General features: G+C 38.9%; 1 protein-coding gene across 1 annotated transcript in view; it reads left to right on the forward strand.

Annotated features, from left to right (window-relative positions):
* The window catches only part of hs6st1b (heparan sulfate 6-O-sulfotransferase 1b), a 50975-nt gene extending 43903 nt beyond the window's left edge, over nucleotides 1-7072 (forward strand). The window contains exon 2 of the mRNA XM_079863531.1: nucleotides 6339-7072. Within this exon, the coding sequence (XP_079719657.1) occupies nucleotides 6339-7041 (703 nt within the window). The 3' untranslated portion in view covers nucleotides 7042-7072. The remainder of the gene's footprint in view (nucleotides 1-6338) is intronic.
* Nucleotides 7073-18568: the final 11496 nt, after the last annotated feature.

Below are 18568 nucleotides of genomic sequence, written 5' to 3' on the forward strand. Positions count from 1 at the left end.
CTGGTGGAGAGCTCTTTCATTGTGCTTTTAGAGTCTTACGTGGGTGGTGGTCTGATTCTTCTCTCTCTCACGCTACTATTTGGTCTGTTTTTTTTTTTTTTTAAGGGCACATGGTAGTTTCTTCCTATTTTGGTCACGTCTGGTGATACATTGGATATTTATGGCATTAAAATAATATTTTTTTTTTTTTAAAATGGTTGTTCTGTTGTGAAACTTAATAAAATGTTATTTCGAAAAAATATAAATATTACATTTATTTTACAATAATAGTAATAATTTATTATTTATATTAATTATATATCATTAGTAGTGATAGTAGTAGTAATCGTCGTTGTAAAATTTAACATGTTGTTCTTTTTTGTCGGCCACCAGCTTTCTTAAAGACTGGTAGGCTTTTTTTTTATTGTTTTGTTTTGCTTTTGTTATTTTTTTGGTTCTAGTTTTCTTTGGTTATCACTCAAAATATTTCATGGAAAACCTGAAAACCTTTTTCTGAAACCTTTCCCCATAGCACATCCTCAAGGAGTAAATATTCAGGGTTGGATGTTAAAGGCCAGGTCATCCTAGACTCTCTCAGGAGGGCATCATATTATGAGAAGGATTTCTGAAATCCTTCATTATTCCCTCTCTAGTCTCCAGTCTTGCCTTAGTCCCTCCTGATCGTCAATCATACATAAACATGAAGAACTGCATGCAACAATAAGCTCTAGCTTTATTAAAGTGCTCCATCCTTATCGACTGTTTTGCTGCTGTCTGTCTCTCCACCCATAACTCTCTCTTTATTTAAAGTTCAACTGCTATCTTCAGTATGTTTTCCCTAATACATCTCTTTTTAAATTGCACCGCATATGTCAGCTCACATTTTCAGTCCGTCGTTCATCATCACAAAACATTATTTTTTTATGTTTGATCATTGTCTTTCTGCTAATATTTCATTCTGATTCCTAATCTGTTAACACCTAATTTATTAACATGTTGTGAATTGTTGCATTATAATATGTTAGCTTGTGATGCTCATTTTGGAGTGTGAGAAAACAGATGTTCCGACTTCAAAAAAAGCGGAAAAAGTTCCAGATGAAATCATAGGTCTGCTTCCGCACCGCTCACATAATCTTCAGACAACTGATGCCCCATGATGCCCGTCACAATTCACATCATGACAGCTTTTTAATGACACCCAAGAGGTCACGCAGGGTTCCTTCAGTGTGTTGGTTTGGTGCTTGATCTGTCCTTGCACATTTGGCAGATCTTAAACCTGCCGGGAGTCTCTCCGCCTGCTAGCATCTCAACATGCAATTTATCACCCGTTCTAAAGAGGAACACCTGTGCTAGTTTAAGATAGGAATAGACCTGCAGGGGGTCCACACATCCTTACTGACTTATTTACCACATTTCCAAGATGTTCTGTTTTATTTCTGGTTCCTCTTGCGGTTCCTCATCTATTTGGGGCACTACTCACATTTTTTTTTTCATAAAAATCTAATTCTTTATAGCTCTCTCCTCATCCTTTTTCTCCTTTCTTCCTCTCTCTCATGGACACACTGCCATCTTTATCTGTCTCTTCCTCCCACATCCCAAGACGAAAGAGTCGCAGCTCTCTTGTTAGTCACGCTCTCTCAGCTGTAACGGCTAGCATGCGACAGCGAGTGCCACGAATAAGGTGGAATTTACATTCATCCTGGTGAAAGCAGTTGGGGTGCCTTTGATAGTCAGAGAAATCTAGTTGAAATCCTCCATCCCACCGTACTTTAACAGGTTTGATGCCGTCACAGATTAAATTTCCACCTTCTGAAACTTGGGGAGACCCTCTTTCATTCTCTGGTTTCATCTTAGATCTGGTTCCCTATACACTTCATCATGTTTGTTTATATTCACAGATCAGAGTAAAAATAGCTCATCTTGTTTCAAAGGATTGTGTAAAGCATCATTTTTCATGTGTAAAATGCAGTGTTATGTGAAATGATTGATATTCTACCTCATTCATTGCATATTTTAGTCTGCTTACTGTTAGCATATGCACTGCTGTTCAAAAGTTTTTTTGTTTTGTTTTTTGAAAAATCTTCTTTTTTTTAGCAAGGATAGATCAAATTGATCAAAATCTATTGCAAATAAATGCCTTTTTGAACTTCCTATTCATCAAAGATTCCTGGGGAAAAAGTAGCATGGTTTCCATACAAATATTAATATGCATGACTGTTTTGATTATTGAATGATAGAGTGATTGCTGAAATAGGAATACGTTACATTTTAAAGTAAATGAAAAATACAAGACCGCTGTTTTAAATTGTAATAATATTTCACAATATTACAGTTTTAATATATTTTTGATCAAATAAATGAAGCCTTGGTGAGCAGAAGCGATTCCTTTCATAAACTTACTGATCCAAAACTTTTGAACCGTAATATAATTAATATAATTCATACAGACCTCTCATTGGTCTATGTTGTTCCAGGCACTTCTAAGACAAGAATCCTCCAAAACGAGGTTAAAAATGATCTCTGACACCATTGCTTTTCCATTAGGGCTAGGGCTAATTTCACACCACGCACAAAAGCCTGTGTAGATTTTTATTCTGTGTAGATTAACCTTAAGGATGTAAATGTGGACCGCTCCATGTTAACAAGATTTAATGACAACATTTCAAATAAGAGTTTATAATCATTTTCAATGGCTCACTCCCATAAAGTATGGTGCAATTTTTTTGTGCATTATTAAAATCAATGGAATAAATAAACTGGAAAGCAACTTTGTGTCTCTTTGTGAAAGAAACAGCCAGGCCCACCAAACCCTGAATAGCATGTCAGTAGAGTTACATCATCTGATGAAAGGTATAATCATATCGCATGCGGTGGACCAGTTCAGAATGACTTGTTGTGGAGCCTTGCATCAAATTTTGAAGGATCAAATGCTTGTAATCATAAAAAACCATCCTGGTGTCATTGATATGTTAGTGTGTAATCATCCTTGTGTGGTCAGGAAGAGGTAATGTTCAGTTGTGTGTGTACACAAATGTCCACACTGAATTGTCAATGCTTTCCATTGTGTTTTTTTTTTTTTATACTCGGCTCTTACAGAGAAATGGATTTTCAAGTGGACCATCTCCAGGATGACAGACTAGAGTCATTTTGCACAGTCTGGTGCTTTTTGCCGGCAAAAAAAGAAACTTTCATTTCCCAAACCGCACTCAGAGCAGCGAAAACAGAGCTGAAACACCCAGGACAGCACAATCCTCCCTGATGAAATTAAACCAGTTAAGGGTACTAACATGTTAAACTAGTAGAAGTTTGGAGGCTCTGGCGAGGTGAGGGAACCCTGTATCAAGAGTCAGTGTAGGTATTGCATCAATAATTCAGCAATGCTTCACTTCTCTAGTTTAAACACACTATTGGGTGGAAGTACTGGGAGTGAAACTTCCTAAGAAGCCAACAATGGAGATGAATGGCCTTTTGGGTGTGTATGTGAGAGAACAAAAACATCTTGGCCCCAACAAACACTATCGGGGTTAACACACTCATCCAAACCAAACACTGGAAGTTGTTCTCTCGATTATTCTTCCACTTCTGCTGTGTGTTGTGTGTCTGAAAGAGGAAAATGTGCCCCCACAGCTGTTTTGTGTCGGGTCTGTCAGAAAGGGTGACTGGTCTTTGTGCAGTCGTCATATATTTGAGAGGCTGATTTGCATGCGGAGTCGTGTCAGATGGAGAGTTGTGACGGCTCCACTGTGAGCTGTCAGCCCGAGGAGGAGTCTTCCAGCACGCTCTGTCTTCATCTCTGACCTTGAACTCCAGACTCTCCAGCGGGCTGTTCATTCCGTCTCTCTCAAGAGCCATATTTCCTTTCCCATGTCTCAGTGGAAGAGAGCAGGGTTGTAACCTCAATAATGGGGTTTTTAATGAAGTTGTGGATTGTTTTAATGTTTTTGTTAAGTGTGTTTGATTCAACAGTGAAAAAGCATGGATGGAGATGAATGATGAACCACCACAGACATACCAACCATTGGTATGTCTGTTCAATTAGGCAACCCATCAGTCAGTTTATTTAAAACTATGTAGTTTTACACTTTTATACTCTTCCTGACATTGAGGTTTTGTAGTACAAGAGGATTAAACAAATACTTAAAACAACATCTGCCAGATTCCTACACTTCCTGTTGACTTTGCCAAAGCAGCCTTGCACACATGCTGAAATCCTTCCACCCAAGCTGGCCTCAGCTTGGTCTTAATTTAATTATGAAACACTTTTATAAAAGAGACTAGTGTTCAATAGCTTAATTTATGAGTCTGCACACTGCAGCAGTCCAAGCTCGTGGTATGACCCTCAGTTACATTGTGAGGTGCCCTAAGTCTCAGTACTGGGTCCATTCTCATTAATAATGTGGCTGTTTCACTGTGTGTTATTAGTATTGACCGACCTTGCACAGAGCAGGCAGCCAGTTATTGGCTGGGATTTGGATCTGCCATGCGTGTTGATGGGGCCCAGAGTTTAATCGCTGTGGAAACATGAGAGTTATTAAAACAGGAAGACTTGGCGCTGAAGAGGGATCTCAGATGTCTCTCAGGCTCACTAATGATTATAAGCCTGTAGCCTTGTCACCGAATAGTGTGAAAGGAAGAGGGAATGAACAAAAAGAGATCTGAAGATCCTAAAAAGACATAAAGAATCAAACAAATTATTCTATTGATTTAGGAGAAAAGAGGAAAAGATCAACGGAAGTCTGAAGAAGTCAGAAAGTCACCTTTAACAACGTTCTTGCAAGTCTGAGAGTGGTCTTGCTGTGACAGGGAAGGTATTGAAATGTGCATAACTGTCCTATGCTTTTGTTAGGGCCTGGTTAATACATGCACACTGCCACCATGTGGTCAGTAAGGGAACTGCATGTATAGTGTAAGGGCATTTGAGTGCACAATGTTGGCTGGATTGCCACCTCTTGGCCAGAGGCAAGATGATTGCTCAGTGTATCTCAGCACCCAGTGATACCTTTTAAGTGCAATGTGGGTCACCAGCAATGAATTTCAGCATTTCCCACTGTTCTTGTCTAATCGGAGATTTCACGCTGTTTTCGAATGTGTAATCAGCTCTCTGGCACTTTGAGGGGAATCTGTTACCTTGGCACATTTGGTCACAGGGGTGTGAAGAGGTAATGTAGGGTGAAGCACAGCTGGAGCGGGTGGTGACGGGGGCGTTGATTCAGTAACTGAGAGCTAAAGCTCTCTGTCGTCAGTTTGGTTGAGATCAATCTGTTGAAAACCACCTGCTAGGTTGTTGGCAGTGCTTTGTCTTCCTCCCACTCCACAAATCCTTTGCCTGATTCCGCCAAAACTCGTTTTCCCTGTGGCCTTTGTCCCTGTAACATGCTGTGGCAGAACGCTCTGGTAAATTATTTTTGCATATTTTTCAGGAAAGGTCCCTATAGTGTACGTGTGAGCAGTGTAAGAACTAAGGTCTTTTCTTGAGGTGGTTTCATCACCATCGTTATCTGACTGCTCTCACTTCAAAACAGCCTTTCACTAAAAGAATCTGAGCCATGCCTGTTTTTTCACTTCAGCTCCATATAATGATGGTTTAAAGATGTCTGCAGATGTTTGGGTATAATGATTTTTTTCATCTCTTGTTAAGGCAGTGTGCATGGACGTACAAGATTTGTGTAGTGTGTGAAATTTGAGTTTTTATTCAATTAATTTAAAACCGATTCACTGAAATTAATTGAAACTTACTAACTTTAATGGCGTTTTGCTACTTACATTTATGCATTTTAGCAGATGCTTTTATCCAAAGTGACTTACATGCTATATCAGTAGAGATGGTATTATAACATTATGATATTAATTTATATAAACTATATTGATTTTTAAATTATATAATTATTTTAATACATAATAGCACACCAAATATATTGTGAATATCACAATGATGTTTCAAGGTCCATCGATCACAAGAGAATCTAAGCAGGCAGGACGTGAAGTGGTGGGAAAGGATTAAGACATTGGTGCCCCAGGGCATGCTGGGAAGACTGAGCAATTCAGGCATTTATTGAGTCACGGTTTACATCAGGTGTACACATCCTGTCTTTCAAAACAGAGTATTAATTGTAGGATAAAGTTATAGACATACTATACCCACAAAACAGGTTGCATTGTGTTCATTTTCTTTTGTTCTACTGTACGTGTTTTGTTGAGAGAAATAGCATATTCATGTAAAGCATGGCACTAGCAAAGCCAAGGTCATTCAGTTCCAAGGGTATGCCTTTACTGATACAAATTCTTAAATAAAAATATCATAATCTTGTATATTGGTTTGATTTGTGACTAATGGAGTTCTCCTATCCTGTTTCCTACAGAAAGTTCTACTACATCACTCTACTGAGGGACCCTGTTTCCCGCTATCTTAGCGAATGGAGGCACGTCCAGCGCGGGGCCACGTGGAAGACGTCCCTGCACATGTGCGACGGACGGACCCCCACACCCGAAGAGCTGCCGTCCTGCTACGAGGGCACGGACTGGTCGGGGTGCACTTTGCAGCAGTTCATGGATTGCCCCTACAACCTAGCCAATAACCGGCAAGTGCGCATGCTGGCTGACCTCAGCCTGGTTGGCTGCTACAACCTCTCAACGGTCCCCGAGAAGAGGCGCTCGCAGCTCCTGCTCGAATCAGCCAAGAAAAACCTTCGAGACATGGCTTTCTATGGCCTCACGGAGTTCCAGCGGAAGACGCAGTACTTGTTCGAGCGCACCTTCCACCTCAAGTTCATCCGGCCGTTCATGCAGTACAACAGCACGCGGGCGGCTGGCGTGGACCTGGACAACGACACGATACAGCGCATCGAGGAGCTCAACGATCTTGACATGAAGCTGTATGATTACGCCAAAGACCTGTTTCAGCAGCGCTACCAGTACAAGCACATGTTGGACCGGCGGGAGCAAAGACTACTGAGAGGACAGGCGTCTTTCCACAGCCCGTTCCGAGAGGACGGAGTCAGGGGAGAGGGTATGGCACGCCTGCCAACCGAGGACTACATGAACCACATCATCAATGGATGGTAACCGCCCACCCCTCTCCAGAGAGACCGAAAAAGAGACAGTAACGAGGAGAGGGGGAATAAACGTACCCAAGTGGAATACCCATTCCCAGGCTGGAGAGTTCATCGTTCCATCCTTTGGTCTGGAATACAGGACCAGAAAACGTTCTAGAAATGTGTCTGTGAGCGTTTCGCTTAGTGCAGCATCTCAAAGGCCTTTTTAAATGAAAGTTCTGGCATAACAGTTATATTAAATTATCGATTCTTTTTTTTTTTTTTTTTTTTTTTTGTGCCACAAAACATTTTTTCTCGACCTCATTGCTGCAGTGTTTCACAGAAAGAGTGACTGAAATGAACAAATAGGTATTTCAATACCTGATTCACATGAATATCAAAAAATCTATTGATTGTTAAAAGATTGTTTTTTTTTTATTTACATAAATATGTATAATAAATCTTAGATTGCCTTTTTTTAAATCCTGGTGTGAAGTGGATGGTGCAGTCACAATTGGCTGAGAATTACTAACAGGTGTTGTGAGTGAGTATGATTTTATAGATCTTAATATATATAACACAGAAGATTCCCTTTTTCCATGAGTGTTTTTATTATTTTTCCCCCTTTGAGTGTTGAACAGATTTCCTGTAAGCCCTGGAGATTGTGTTGAAAAGCCATTCCTAAAAGTCAAATGTATCCAACTGCAGTTCTGTCAGTACTGATACCTAAAAAAAACGCCATCATGCACTGTTTTGTTTGTTTTTATTTTAAGCATGTGCTAATTTATACAGTATGCACTGTATGCATTCTGTGCTGTGAACCTTTTACCCATTATCCAGTGCAGTATATTTGCATTGTGAATCACATACTTTAAATGAACCAAATCTTTCTCTTCCTTTTCCGATCCGGATTCACACTTGCCCTCATAAATTGTTGAGTTTGTGTGCATGTAAAACATGTTAATTGAACCTGCACTGAGCATGTTGAGGCTTGACATCGCTTACAGATAGTTCTCGTTTGGCTCTGTCTACAGAGACTCCTTAACTCCCATCTTCGCACTTCCCTCCTGCTGAAACTAAAAATGAATAGACTGCTATTGAAGCCCATTGAAGATCCATGTTAAAATGCTTATGGGAAAAGTGTGAAGAAATGGATCATATGTTCCATCTGTATGTATCAATCAGAATATGGAGAACAATCCTGATTAAACCAAGAGATTGGCGAGGAAAATGTGACCTGTGTGTGTGTACACAAGTGTGTGTGTGTGTGTGTGTGTGTGTGTGTGTGTGTGTGTGTGTGTGTGTGTGTGTGAGAGGGGGAAAGAGAGAGAGCTAATTTGAGGTGTCGAGTTTGCTTTCCAACATGATCATTACTGTGAGTATTTCTGTTATTCATGACACCTGTATCTTTAAAGGTACCAATAAAAATATATTTCCCATTTTTATGACACGGGTGTGTTGTCCTTGTAGAATTTGTGTTTCGTTTTGTTTTTTCTCTCTAAAGAGCAGTATAGCTTTAAAGGACAAAACATAGCCATTACTCCAGTCTTCAGTGTCACATGATCCTTCAGAAATCCTTCTGATATGCTGATCTGCTGCTCAAGAAACATTTATCAACATTGAAAATACTTGTGCTTCTTAATATTTTGTGGACATTTTATTTAATAACGTATTTTATTTGAAATGGAAATCTTTTTTAACATTTAAGATAACATTGAGATATTTTAACGTGGAGATCTTTTTTTATACCATTTAACAAATGACTTTACTGAAAATTGTATTGCTTCCTGCCTGAATAAAACGTTTTTTTTTTTTTTTTATATATTAGTGATGCCAAACATTAGAATGATGGTGTAATTTTCATATATGAATCACCTTATAATTAATTCAGTAGGGCAGATGTTCATATGTGACCTATTATTAAAGTTTTGTCATTTTTATGAACGTTTTTATTCAGTTAATTTTTATTGTATAATTTTAGCGTACCCTGTAGGTGTTTTGTCTTTGTGTGGATAACAATGTGCTCTGAATTATTACTAATTCTGGAATATTAATATTAATTTAATGAAATTCAGTTAGGACTCCGTTTACAACACTCTTTAATGCGTCCCCTAAAACACTTTAATCTCAGGAAACCCAACAACACTGTATGAAAGTGTTGGAACCATCACAGGTTTCCGCTCAGTGTCTTTAAAAAAAAGAAAAAACGTGTTTCTGTTTTGAGTTTATCAGCAGTTCTCTCCTGAGTGTTAATTATCTTTTGGAGGATGTGTGACTGTTGGTGTTAGTGTTCCATGAACTGTGTTGTGACTTGAATATTTCCTGTGGAAGACAATTTTGTTTGACTTTCTGCCTGTCTCAGATTTCAGTGATAAACAGTAAGAGACTCAGTTAAGAGCCTAGACTATATTAGATATTGTCATGTTACAAATTTGTTTTTAAGTTTGTGAATATCACTTTTTTTCTAGACAAATTTCTCAGAGCAATCTTGCTAGGCCAAATAAAACATTGCTATTCAAATACTATATAGCTAATATATAATGATTATCATTCAAAATCACCTCAGTGAACAAAAAAAAAAAACGTAGTCAGATGTGTGCTTTTCGCAACAACAACAAAAATAAAGAAATGAATAAACCATTGCAAAGCTCTTTCTCCCTGGCGCCAAACCCTTGTCTCTCTTTCCTCCATCACAGTTTCTCTTCCCCTGAGAGCGGAGCTGAAATCATCAGCTGTTCCTCTGAGAGTTTCAACACTCACCTCTGCACTGAGATGCTGTAACCACAGTGATCCATCCCAGCAGCTGCACAGGGACGGCCACTTACCTCACTGTTCTTTGTATTGTTCTTTGTGTTACCCGTGGGATTGGCTTTTGTGCTGTGTGGGAAACAAAAGACCAACATGGACTTCACAGGTTAGTTCGGACTGCAGAGGACGCAATGTTGCTGTCACAGTTTCATCACTTCTCTTGCATATGTCCATTAAAAGAGCAGTAGTGGACTAAGTTAAAGGCAAAATGTAAATACAATATAACTAATCATAAAATAATTAAGCAATTAGTATAGTATACGGTCTTGACTTTTAAAAGGTAAAACTGAGACCTACACTACTGCAGGTTTGATACTGTGTTCCCAGACAGCATCATAGTGTCGGGCCAGATCCGGCCCACATGTGGAATCCACATGTACCAGATGTGGCCCGGATCTGGGCAGACGCTATGTTGCAGTCTGGGTTAGGCCACCACTTTATGTCCGATGTAAAATTCCCAAATCTTGATGCAAAACTACTGTATGGATATTAAAATAACAAATAGATGGAGGCTGGAGCTGTGATAGTTTGTTCAGGACACATATTGTGCTCATGAGTGTTGTTAAAATTGAATGTTATACATTTAATGTGTCATAAATTATTTCTGAGGATAATATTTGAAGGTTTGGGGTCAGTAAGAGATTTTTTAAAAGAAATGAATACTTGTATTAATAATTTTATCAGGATGTCATTCAAGCCAACCAAATCCAGATATGTAGTGCTAAAGAAGGGCAGGATGGTGGAGAAGTTTAACTTTATCATCTCAGGAACTCAAATCCCGACACTGTCTGAAAAACCAGTAAAAAGCCTGGGAAATATCTTCGACAGCAGCCTCAGAGATACAACATCCATCAAAAACACCTGTGAGGAGTTGGAGAGGTGGCGAAGAATGTTTAAGAAAATTGAAGGCATGGGTGTACCAACATGGGATTCTGCCAAGGATACTGTAGCCTCTGCTTCTGTACGAGTTTCTGATTTCCACCATCTCAGAACTATGGCGGCGGTGGAGGAGGAGAGGTTCAGCAAAGCAGTGGGAATGGCACGTCAGGGTGCCTGGACTAGATGGGAACAAGCTGTGGAGAGAAAGATCACGTGGACTGACCTCTGGCGGGCAGAGCCACACCGCATCAAGTTCCTGGTCCAGGCAAGTCTATGACGTCCTCCCCAGCCCGTCCAACCTGCACACCTGGGGTCTGGTCGATACACCAGGATGTGCCCTGTGCTAGAGAAAGGGAACTCTTGAGCACATTTTGAGCTGCTGCACAAGAGCTTTGGGGGAAGGCCGATATCGCTGGCGGCATGACCAGGTGCTCAAAACAATTGCAGAGAGCATCCAGGTTACTATCAGTAGCTGCTGAAGCCCTCCAAGCAAACCATCAGCTTCATCAGGGCCAGAAAGAAGCCAGAAAGATCTTCCAGGATAACATCAGGGCTTCTGAACACTGCACAGGATTGGCAGCTGAAAGTGGACTTGGGCAAACAGCTTAATTTCCCCCAGCATGTTGTCGAGACCACCCTGAGACCTGACATTGTCTTGGTATCTGAGGCAACAAAGAACCTGGTCATGTTGGAGCTCACTGTGCCATGGGAAGATCGTAAGGAGGAAGCCTTTGAGAGGAAGAGGGAGAAATACGATGGCCTCGTCAGCAACTGCCACAACCAAGGCTGGAAGGCAAGGTGCTTACCTGTGGAGGTGGGGTGCAGAGGCTTTGCAGGGAAGTCCCTCTACGGGGCCTACACTGCTCTCGGCATCACAGGTGAGAGAAGGAGAAGGGCTATTAGCAATAGCACAGAGGCTGCAGAGAAGGCTTCGAGCTGGCTCTGGATCAAAAGAGCGGATCCGTGGTTAAATGCTGCTAGGGCACAAGCTGAGGCCTGATCAGCCTGAAGGAGGGTGTCTGATGTTTCGAAAGACACGAAACACCCAATGAGATCAGGAACATCACTGATAATGTGCCCTAGCTTAGCATCAGAAGATGCTAAAAAAAAAAAAAAAAAACATCATAATTATGTGATGGTGCTTTAAATTGATTAAAAGTGACAGTAAAGACTTTTACAATTTTATAATATTCTATTTCAAATAATAAATGCTGTTCTTTTAAACTTCATCAAAGAATCTGGAAGAAAAGTCTCCACAAAAATATAAAGCAGCACATTGTTTTCACTGATAAAAAATGTTTCTTGAGCAGCAAATCATCATATAATAATACATAGGGTCATGTGACACTGAAGACTGGAGTAATATGAAAACAATTCTGGTTGTGCCATCCTACATTTACATATTAATAATATTTGACAATCTTACTGTTTTTACAGTATTTTTGATCAATTAATGCAGCCGTGGTGAGAATAAGACGACTTCTTCTTAAAAAAATAAAATCTTACAGACCCCAAATTTTGATATAGGCTGCACACGTTTAGAATAAATAAGTAAAAAATCCAAGACATGTTACAATAATACTTGTTTTCCTCTATCCAAGCACCAGCTTTCTGTCAGATAGGCCTAGGTAATGTCAAGTCAAGTCACCTTTAATTATATAGCGCTTTTTAGAATATACAGACTGTTTCAAAGCAGCTTTAAAGTGATAAATTATTCAATGATGCAAACAGTTCATTTCCGCCGTACAACAGCTTGAAAAAGAAAATAGTGCCAGCTGAAGTCAGTTCAATGTTGTTTCACTTCCGTTGATAATGATAATCAATAGTGATAAATCAAGTAGAAGAAAGGGACTGATATGAAAGTGAAACTAAGGGTGTAAAAAAACACATTCACAGAGGGAGGAATATTGTATCAGTGTGTGTATATTTAGCCCCTTAAATCATATTTGCCTTGTTTTCCTCACCAGAACCTGCTGTCTGTGGCATCCCACGAAAGATTGAATTTCCTCACACAGATTTTGTTTTAGCTTCAAACCCCCTCAAGAACATAAGACTGCAGAACATCTCACTTCTCCATTCAACACAACCAAAATGGGCTGTTTCAAGCCATTGGTTAAATTGAAATATATATTTAAGCTTGAGTGGTTCTGCACGTTCTGCACACTTACCGGTGTAATCAAGTTAGGGAAAACTTACTAAAACAGTTAGTTCAGAATCATGTGCCTGCACTGATGAGCATCAGACCCACGAATTTCAACCCTAAACGGGGGGAAAGCTGTGCTCTTTACGGACACTAGAGAGCACTAGAGGACAAATAATGGAATTAATTCTCAAGTCATGTTTGGTTTGTCGTCATTTTTTCTATTGTTAATCTTTTATCTGAATGTTTGTATCTACATCTGTATTTGTCAGGTTTCAGTCTATGTATATATTTGTGTAGGAAAACAAAGCATCTGAATTCCTGTACTCTCAGAGAATGAACTTCTCAGTTGTTGATGAAGTGTAATGAATAGCCTACTGTCAATTTGTGTCCATACATCCGCCATCTTTGCTTTGTCATTTGATCCGGATGTTCTAAAATTACAACCACTAAAAAACGTTTGGTTATAAAAAACAAGTAGAACTACACATTAACTATGATCAACAACTCTTGGTAGCCTACCTACTAATGCTCAACCAAATGTTTAGGATCTGATGGCTTCTATAGCTCCCATAGTCACATGGGATAGCATAATATCGCTGGAAGAGTAGGTCATTTCAATACTGCAACTCCTAATTATCTAACTTGCCATACCGTGTAGTAAGTATTCGTATGCAGGGAGTCTGTATGGGTTTGTGTGATGTGAAAATTAAGACTTTCACTTCCTGGTATTGAATTGAATTTAGCCTACTTGACCACAAAATTCTAGATGGACGTCACATTATGGTAACTTCCAGCTCATATAAAGACAACTATATGATTGTTTGTATTGAATGTCCATAAGATGGCGCTATATGTTCAGTTTTGCCACATGCCATTACATAAACATGGGAAACGGGTTTAGGGCTACCAAAACAGTGATACACAGTGAGACAAAATAAAATTGCTTTTCACAATTTTCAAAGATATTCTTTACTTTCTTTTGTCATGTTCTTCACTTACACTGTCTCCTTGGTTACCAAGTACTTTTGATAAAACCTAATAGACTTAAAAACTTAGGTTTAATGTTAATGATTGAGGATGTATTGACTCAGTCACATTTTGTTAATTTTGAACATAAAAAGTTACACAGTGTACCTTGGGATAGTTCACCCAAACATGACCAAACAGTTGATGGACCCCATTGACTTCCATAGTATGGGGGGAAAAATACGGTTACACTTTATTTTAAGGTGTCATTGTTACAGTGTAATTATATATTTGAGTAATATTAAGCAACTGCATGTACTTACTATAGGGTTAGGGTCATTACTATGGTAAGTACATGTAACATGTAACAAGGACACTGTAAAATAAAGTGTTACCAAAAATACTATGGAAGTCAATGGGGCACATCAACTGTATGGTTACCAACATTCTTCAAAATATCTCATTTTGTGTTCAACAGAAGAGAGAAATTCATACAGGCTTTGGCATTGGAAATTTCAGATGAATTTTCAGTGAATTGGTTCGTTCTAAACATCTCACACTCTCCTTTTCGAAACTGTAATACATAGCCTACTTTGGAAGATTTTTTTATTATGTGAGTCAGTGCGTTTATAATGTAGCTATTTAGTACCCTGCTTGTTTGATACTGCCCCCCTCATTGTTGATTTATTCAAAACCCATCAAAATTTGGCTCTAATTAAATTATAAATTATATAATTGGATAGTTATATTTTTATTTATTAAAAAAATAATTGCCCCTTAAACAACTTGTAATTAGCAAGGCTGAAGATTTAAAGGACAATCAGCAAACACTACAGTGCATTTTCCCATTTGTGAATAAATACCTGGTCCATCAGAAAAAATCAAGGACACTGCTGCTACCACAAGTGCATGCTATTACTGAACACCTGCAATTGCATGTTGATCGCAAAGCTAATTCACAAATGAGCCTGCAGGACTCCAGACTTCAGCATGAGAGCTGGTGAAAGAAGATGGACAGAGAAAGATAATGATACATGTATCTTCCCTCGATGGCTCCAGTATCTGTGGTCTCTGTTTGTAAACCTGCTGGGTTAATGAAGAATAAGACACGGGAAGATTCATCAGCGCTGTTTGTGCTTATCAAACACTATTAGATTAATGTGGTCCATTCAGCTGTCCATGTCTGCGATCTGCACTCCCACTTATTTAAGAGGAATTTAAAGCCTCAACTAAGCTATGTTATAGAAAAAGTGACAATGCATTCATTTTCATAAATCTTGGATAGTGATTTGAATGTCATCTGACCAAACCAGGTAACTTATAAATGTCTTAGCTTGTATGTAACTGTTAACAAGCATGAAATGTGAGTCAGTGTAAGTGCAATTAGAGTATTCAGTAAAAGAAAAACTGTTGTGAATAATTGACTCTCACATTTAATGAAGAAAACATGGGTGACATTTACATGCAAAATCCATTACCATGATGCTAGGGATTTGTGTGTGGTTTCCAGGGCGTTAGGTCATGCTTAATAATGTGTTTGAGTGTTTTTTTAGCATGTTGATTTTAGGTTGCTATGGTGTTACATACTGGCAAAAGACTGAAGTGCAATATTGTGGCCCTTAGGCCCCATTTATACACAAGAAAATCATTCATGATCAGGTCAGAGCCTACATTAACAATTTAAGCTAGCTCTTTAAAACGGGTTAGTTAACCCAAAAAGTGAAAATTCTGTCATCATTTACTCACTTTCTTGTTCCAAACCCGTAAGACTTTCATTTATTTTCGAAACACAAATGGAGATATTTTTAATGAAATCTGAGCGATTTCTGTCCCTCCATTGACAGCTATACGCAACTACCACTTTGACGCTTCAAAAAGTTCATAAAGAGATCGTAAAACTAATCCATAATTGAACGGTTTAGTCCACATTTTATGAAAAGACACGATTGCTTTATCTGATGAACAGATTGAATTTAGGCTTTTATGCACATCATTCATCAAAGCACACATTAGTTCAAGCATGTTAGCTTGATGTGTGAGAACCAATGAGCTTCATTTTCTCGTTACACAGCACGTTTGAGCTTCAGCAAGAACCAATGAGGTTTGTTCTCGCGCATCAAGCAGGTTCGGTTGAGCTTCTGTTTATGTTTGCTGATCAATGTTTATAAGTGAATAAAAGTAAATTCAATCTGTTCATTATATAAAGTGATCACGTCTCTTCAGAAAATTTGGACTAAACAGCTCAATTCATATGGATTAATCTCTTTATGAACGCTTTGAAGCGTCAAAATGGTAGTTGGATAGCTGTCAATGGAGGGACAGAAATTGCTCAGATTTCAATAAAAACTCTTAATTTGTGTTCCGGACCAGAGTTGAATGAAACTCTTAGGGGTTTGGAAGGACATGAGGGTGAGATGACAGAATTTTCATTTTGGGTGAACATCCCTTTAACTGTAGTTTGCATTTTTCTTCATTCTATTATGGAATAGTGGCATAAACGTGGCAGGATAATTGTGGCAAAACATTGGCAAAATCTTTATTTCGGTCTAGACTGGCAGTAGCTGATATTCTGGTCAAACGTGTAATAGTACTATAAGAGCTCGCCTCAGCACTTACCTCTGGAGTCAGACCTGCATTACTCACATTTCAATTACAGATCACATTACTCCCATCATACCTTGCTAGAATACCAATTCATGGGATGATTACCTTTCTTCTTGCCTATCATCTGTATATAAAAAAAAAGAGACTTTCAGACCAAACAGCTACTCATGGAGTTTCTTGTCTCCTGAGTGTTGAATGGTTTAGCATTTTTTAGAGAGAGAGAGAGAGAGAGAGAGAGAGAGAGAGAGAGAGAGAGAGAGAGAGAGAGAGAGAGAGAGAGAGAGAGAGAGAGAGATAGCTGTTATGTATTTTATTCCTCATTCTGAATCTCCTCAGAGAACAAGAACTGAATTACAATGAAACCCACATAATGAAATTCATGTAGAATTGTGTGATATTACAGAATCAAGAACTGTATTATGGATTTCTTGCAAAGATAAACACACACATTTGTGCTTGGTCAGTCTGTTGAATATTACTGGATCTACTGGACCAATACAAACTGCCCAACAAAATTAATAAGTGTTCTATTATATAAAACATGGTTGAATTTACATAAAACAAATCGAAAGCACTGTTCCAGACCACATTGTGGTGCCAAATACATAACATGTGGTGAATGTCCAGTCAAATGCCTAAAATGTAAATTAAATTCTTAGATGAAAAAAAAAAAAAGTTATCATGGTTTCCACAAAGAATATTATACTTCTGCTGCTTAATATTTTTGTGGAAACTGTAATAGGATTATTTTCAACACTGATTTAAGAAATGTTTCTTGAGCATCAAATCAGAAAATTAGAATCATTTCTTTAGGATCATGTGAGACTGAAGACTGGAGTAACGATGCTGAAAATTCAGCTTTGCCATCACAGGAATAAATTACATTTTAAAATATACAGTTATTTTACATTTTAATGATATTTCACAGTATTTTGATCAAATAAATGCACTGGAGTGCTTAAGCGACTTTAAAACGTTAAAAAGAAAATTGACCTTGACTTCAAACGTTTGTGTATATGCCTGCATGAATCAAAGATTTTCTTTCAAGACAAACCTCTGCACCAAAAACTCGAAATATTTAAGGCAATATTAGAGGAATAAGTGAGTGACAGCAAGACATTTCAAGGAGATTCTCCTAGAAATTAAGGCACAAAAGAAGACATTCTTGAAGACGACTGTTGTTGAATAAAGAGTAAGAGAGTAGTGTGTGTGTGTGTGTGTGTGTGTGTGTGTGTGTGTGTGTGTGTGTGTGTGTGTGTGTGTGTGTGTGTGTGTGTGTGTGTGTGTGTGTGTGTGTGTGTGTGTGTGTGTGTGTGTGTGTGTGAGAGAACAGCAGGTGGGTTCATGATGAGGTCTGGGTCAGTCTCTCAACGGAGAGCTTAAGTTTGCCTTTGGGGAAAGTACAAATCTCTCCAGCACCCCAAGTACATTTTACATACTGTAACTCATTCATTCTGACGTGAAATGCCCTTCTGCAATAGCCTAGAAATCTAGACGCACCCTAGCGGCAGCAAAATGTATTTAGTCTAGCAACTCTCCGTTGACTTTCAGAGCTGTAAAAACCTAAATTGGGTCAGGCCAATCACATCGCTTATAGAGTAGGCGGGGCGGGCTTAACATAATGACGGCAGAGTTGCGACGGTTCCCTGCTACTTGAAAACAAAGAAGAGTTGCTGCTTCTGGCGAACAGTCTTTCAAATCGGCTTTGGCCGCGACTCTGGAGGACTTGGAGTTAGGTTTTTCTTTGAGAAAAGAGCAAAGAACGGCACTTAAGTCATTCTTAAAAAAAGGAAGATGTGTTCGTAGTTTTGCCGGCCAGATTCAAAAGTTGAATCTATCAACTAACGTTAGCTCCGCTGTTGGGAAAACGCTCTGGTTGGTTGAAGCGCTGTCCTATTGCGTGCAGAGTGAATTTGAAAGACAGCCGTTTATCCCGCTCCTCGGACTGAGCTGTGTCTATGGTGAGTTGCCAGACCTAACATCTTGATGTAGGTCTGGCTTGCCAGGCTACTTCTGCAAGACACTGAAAATATCTGACACAGGTCTATCCGTGACATGCATGATTATATTTCAGTTATATTTACAAAAACTCAGTTACTTATATGATAAATAATATATGAAATGCATGGAGGGATTTCATTGTCGAAAAAGAACATAT

Source organism: Squalius cephalus (assembly GCF_949319135.1).
Source record: "Squalius cephalus genome assembly, chromosome: 25".
Lineage (NCBI taxonomy): Eukaryota > Metazoa > Chordata > Actinopteri > Cypriniformes > Leuciscidae > Squalius > Squalius cephalus.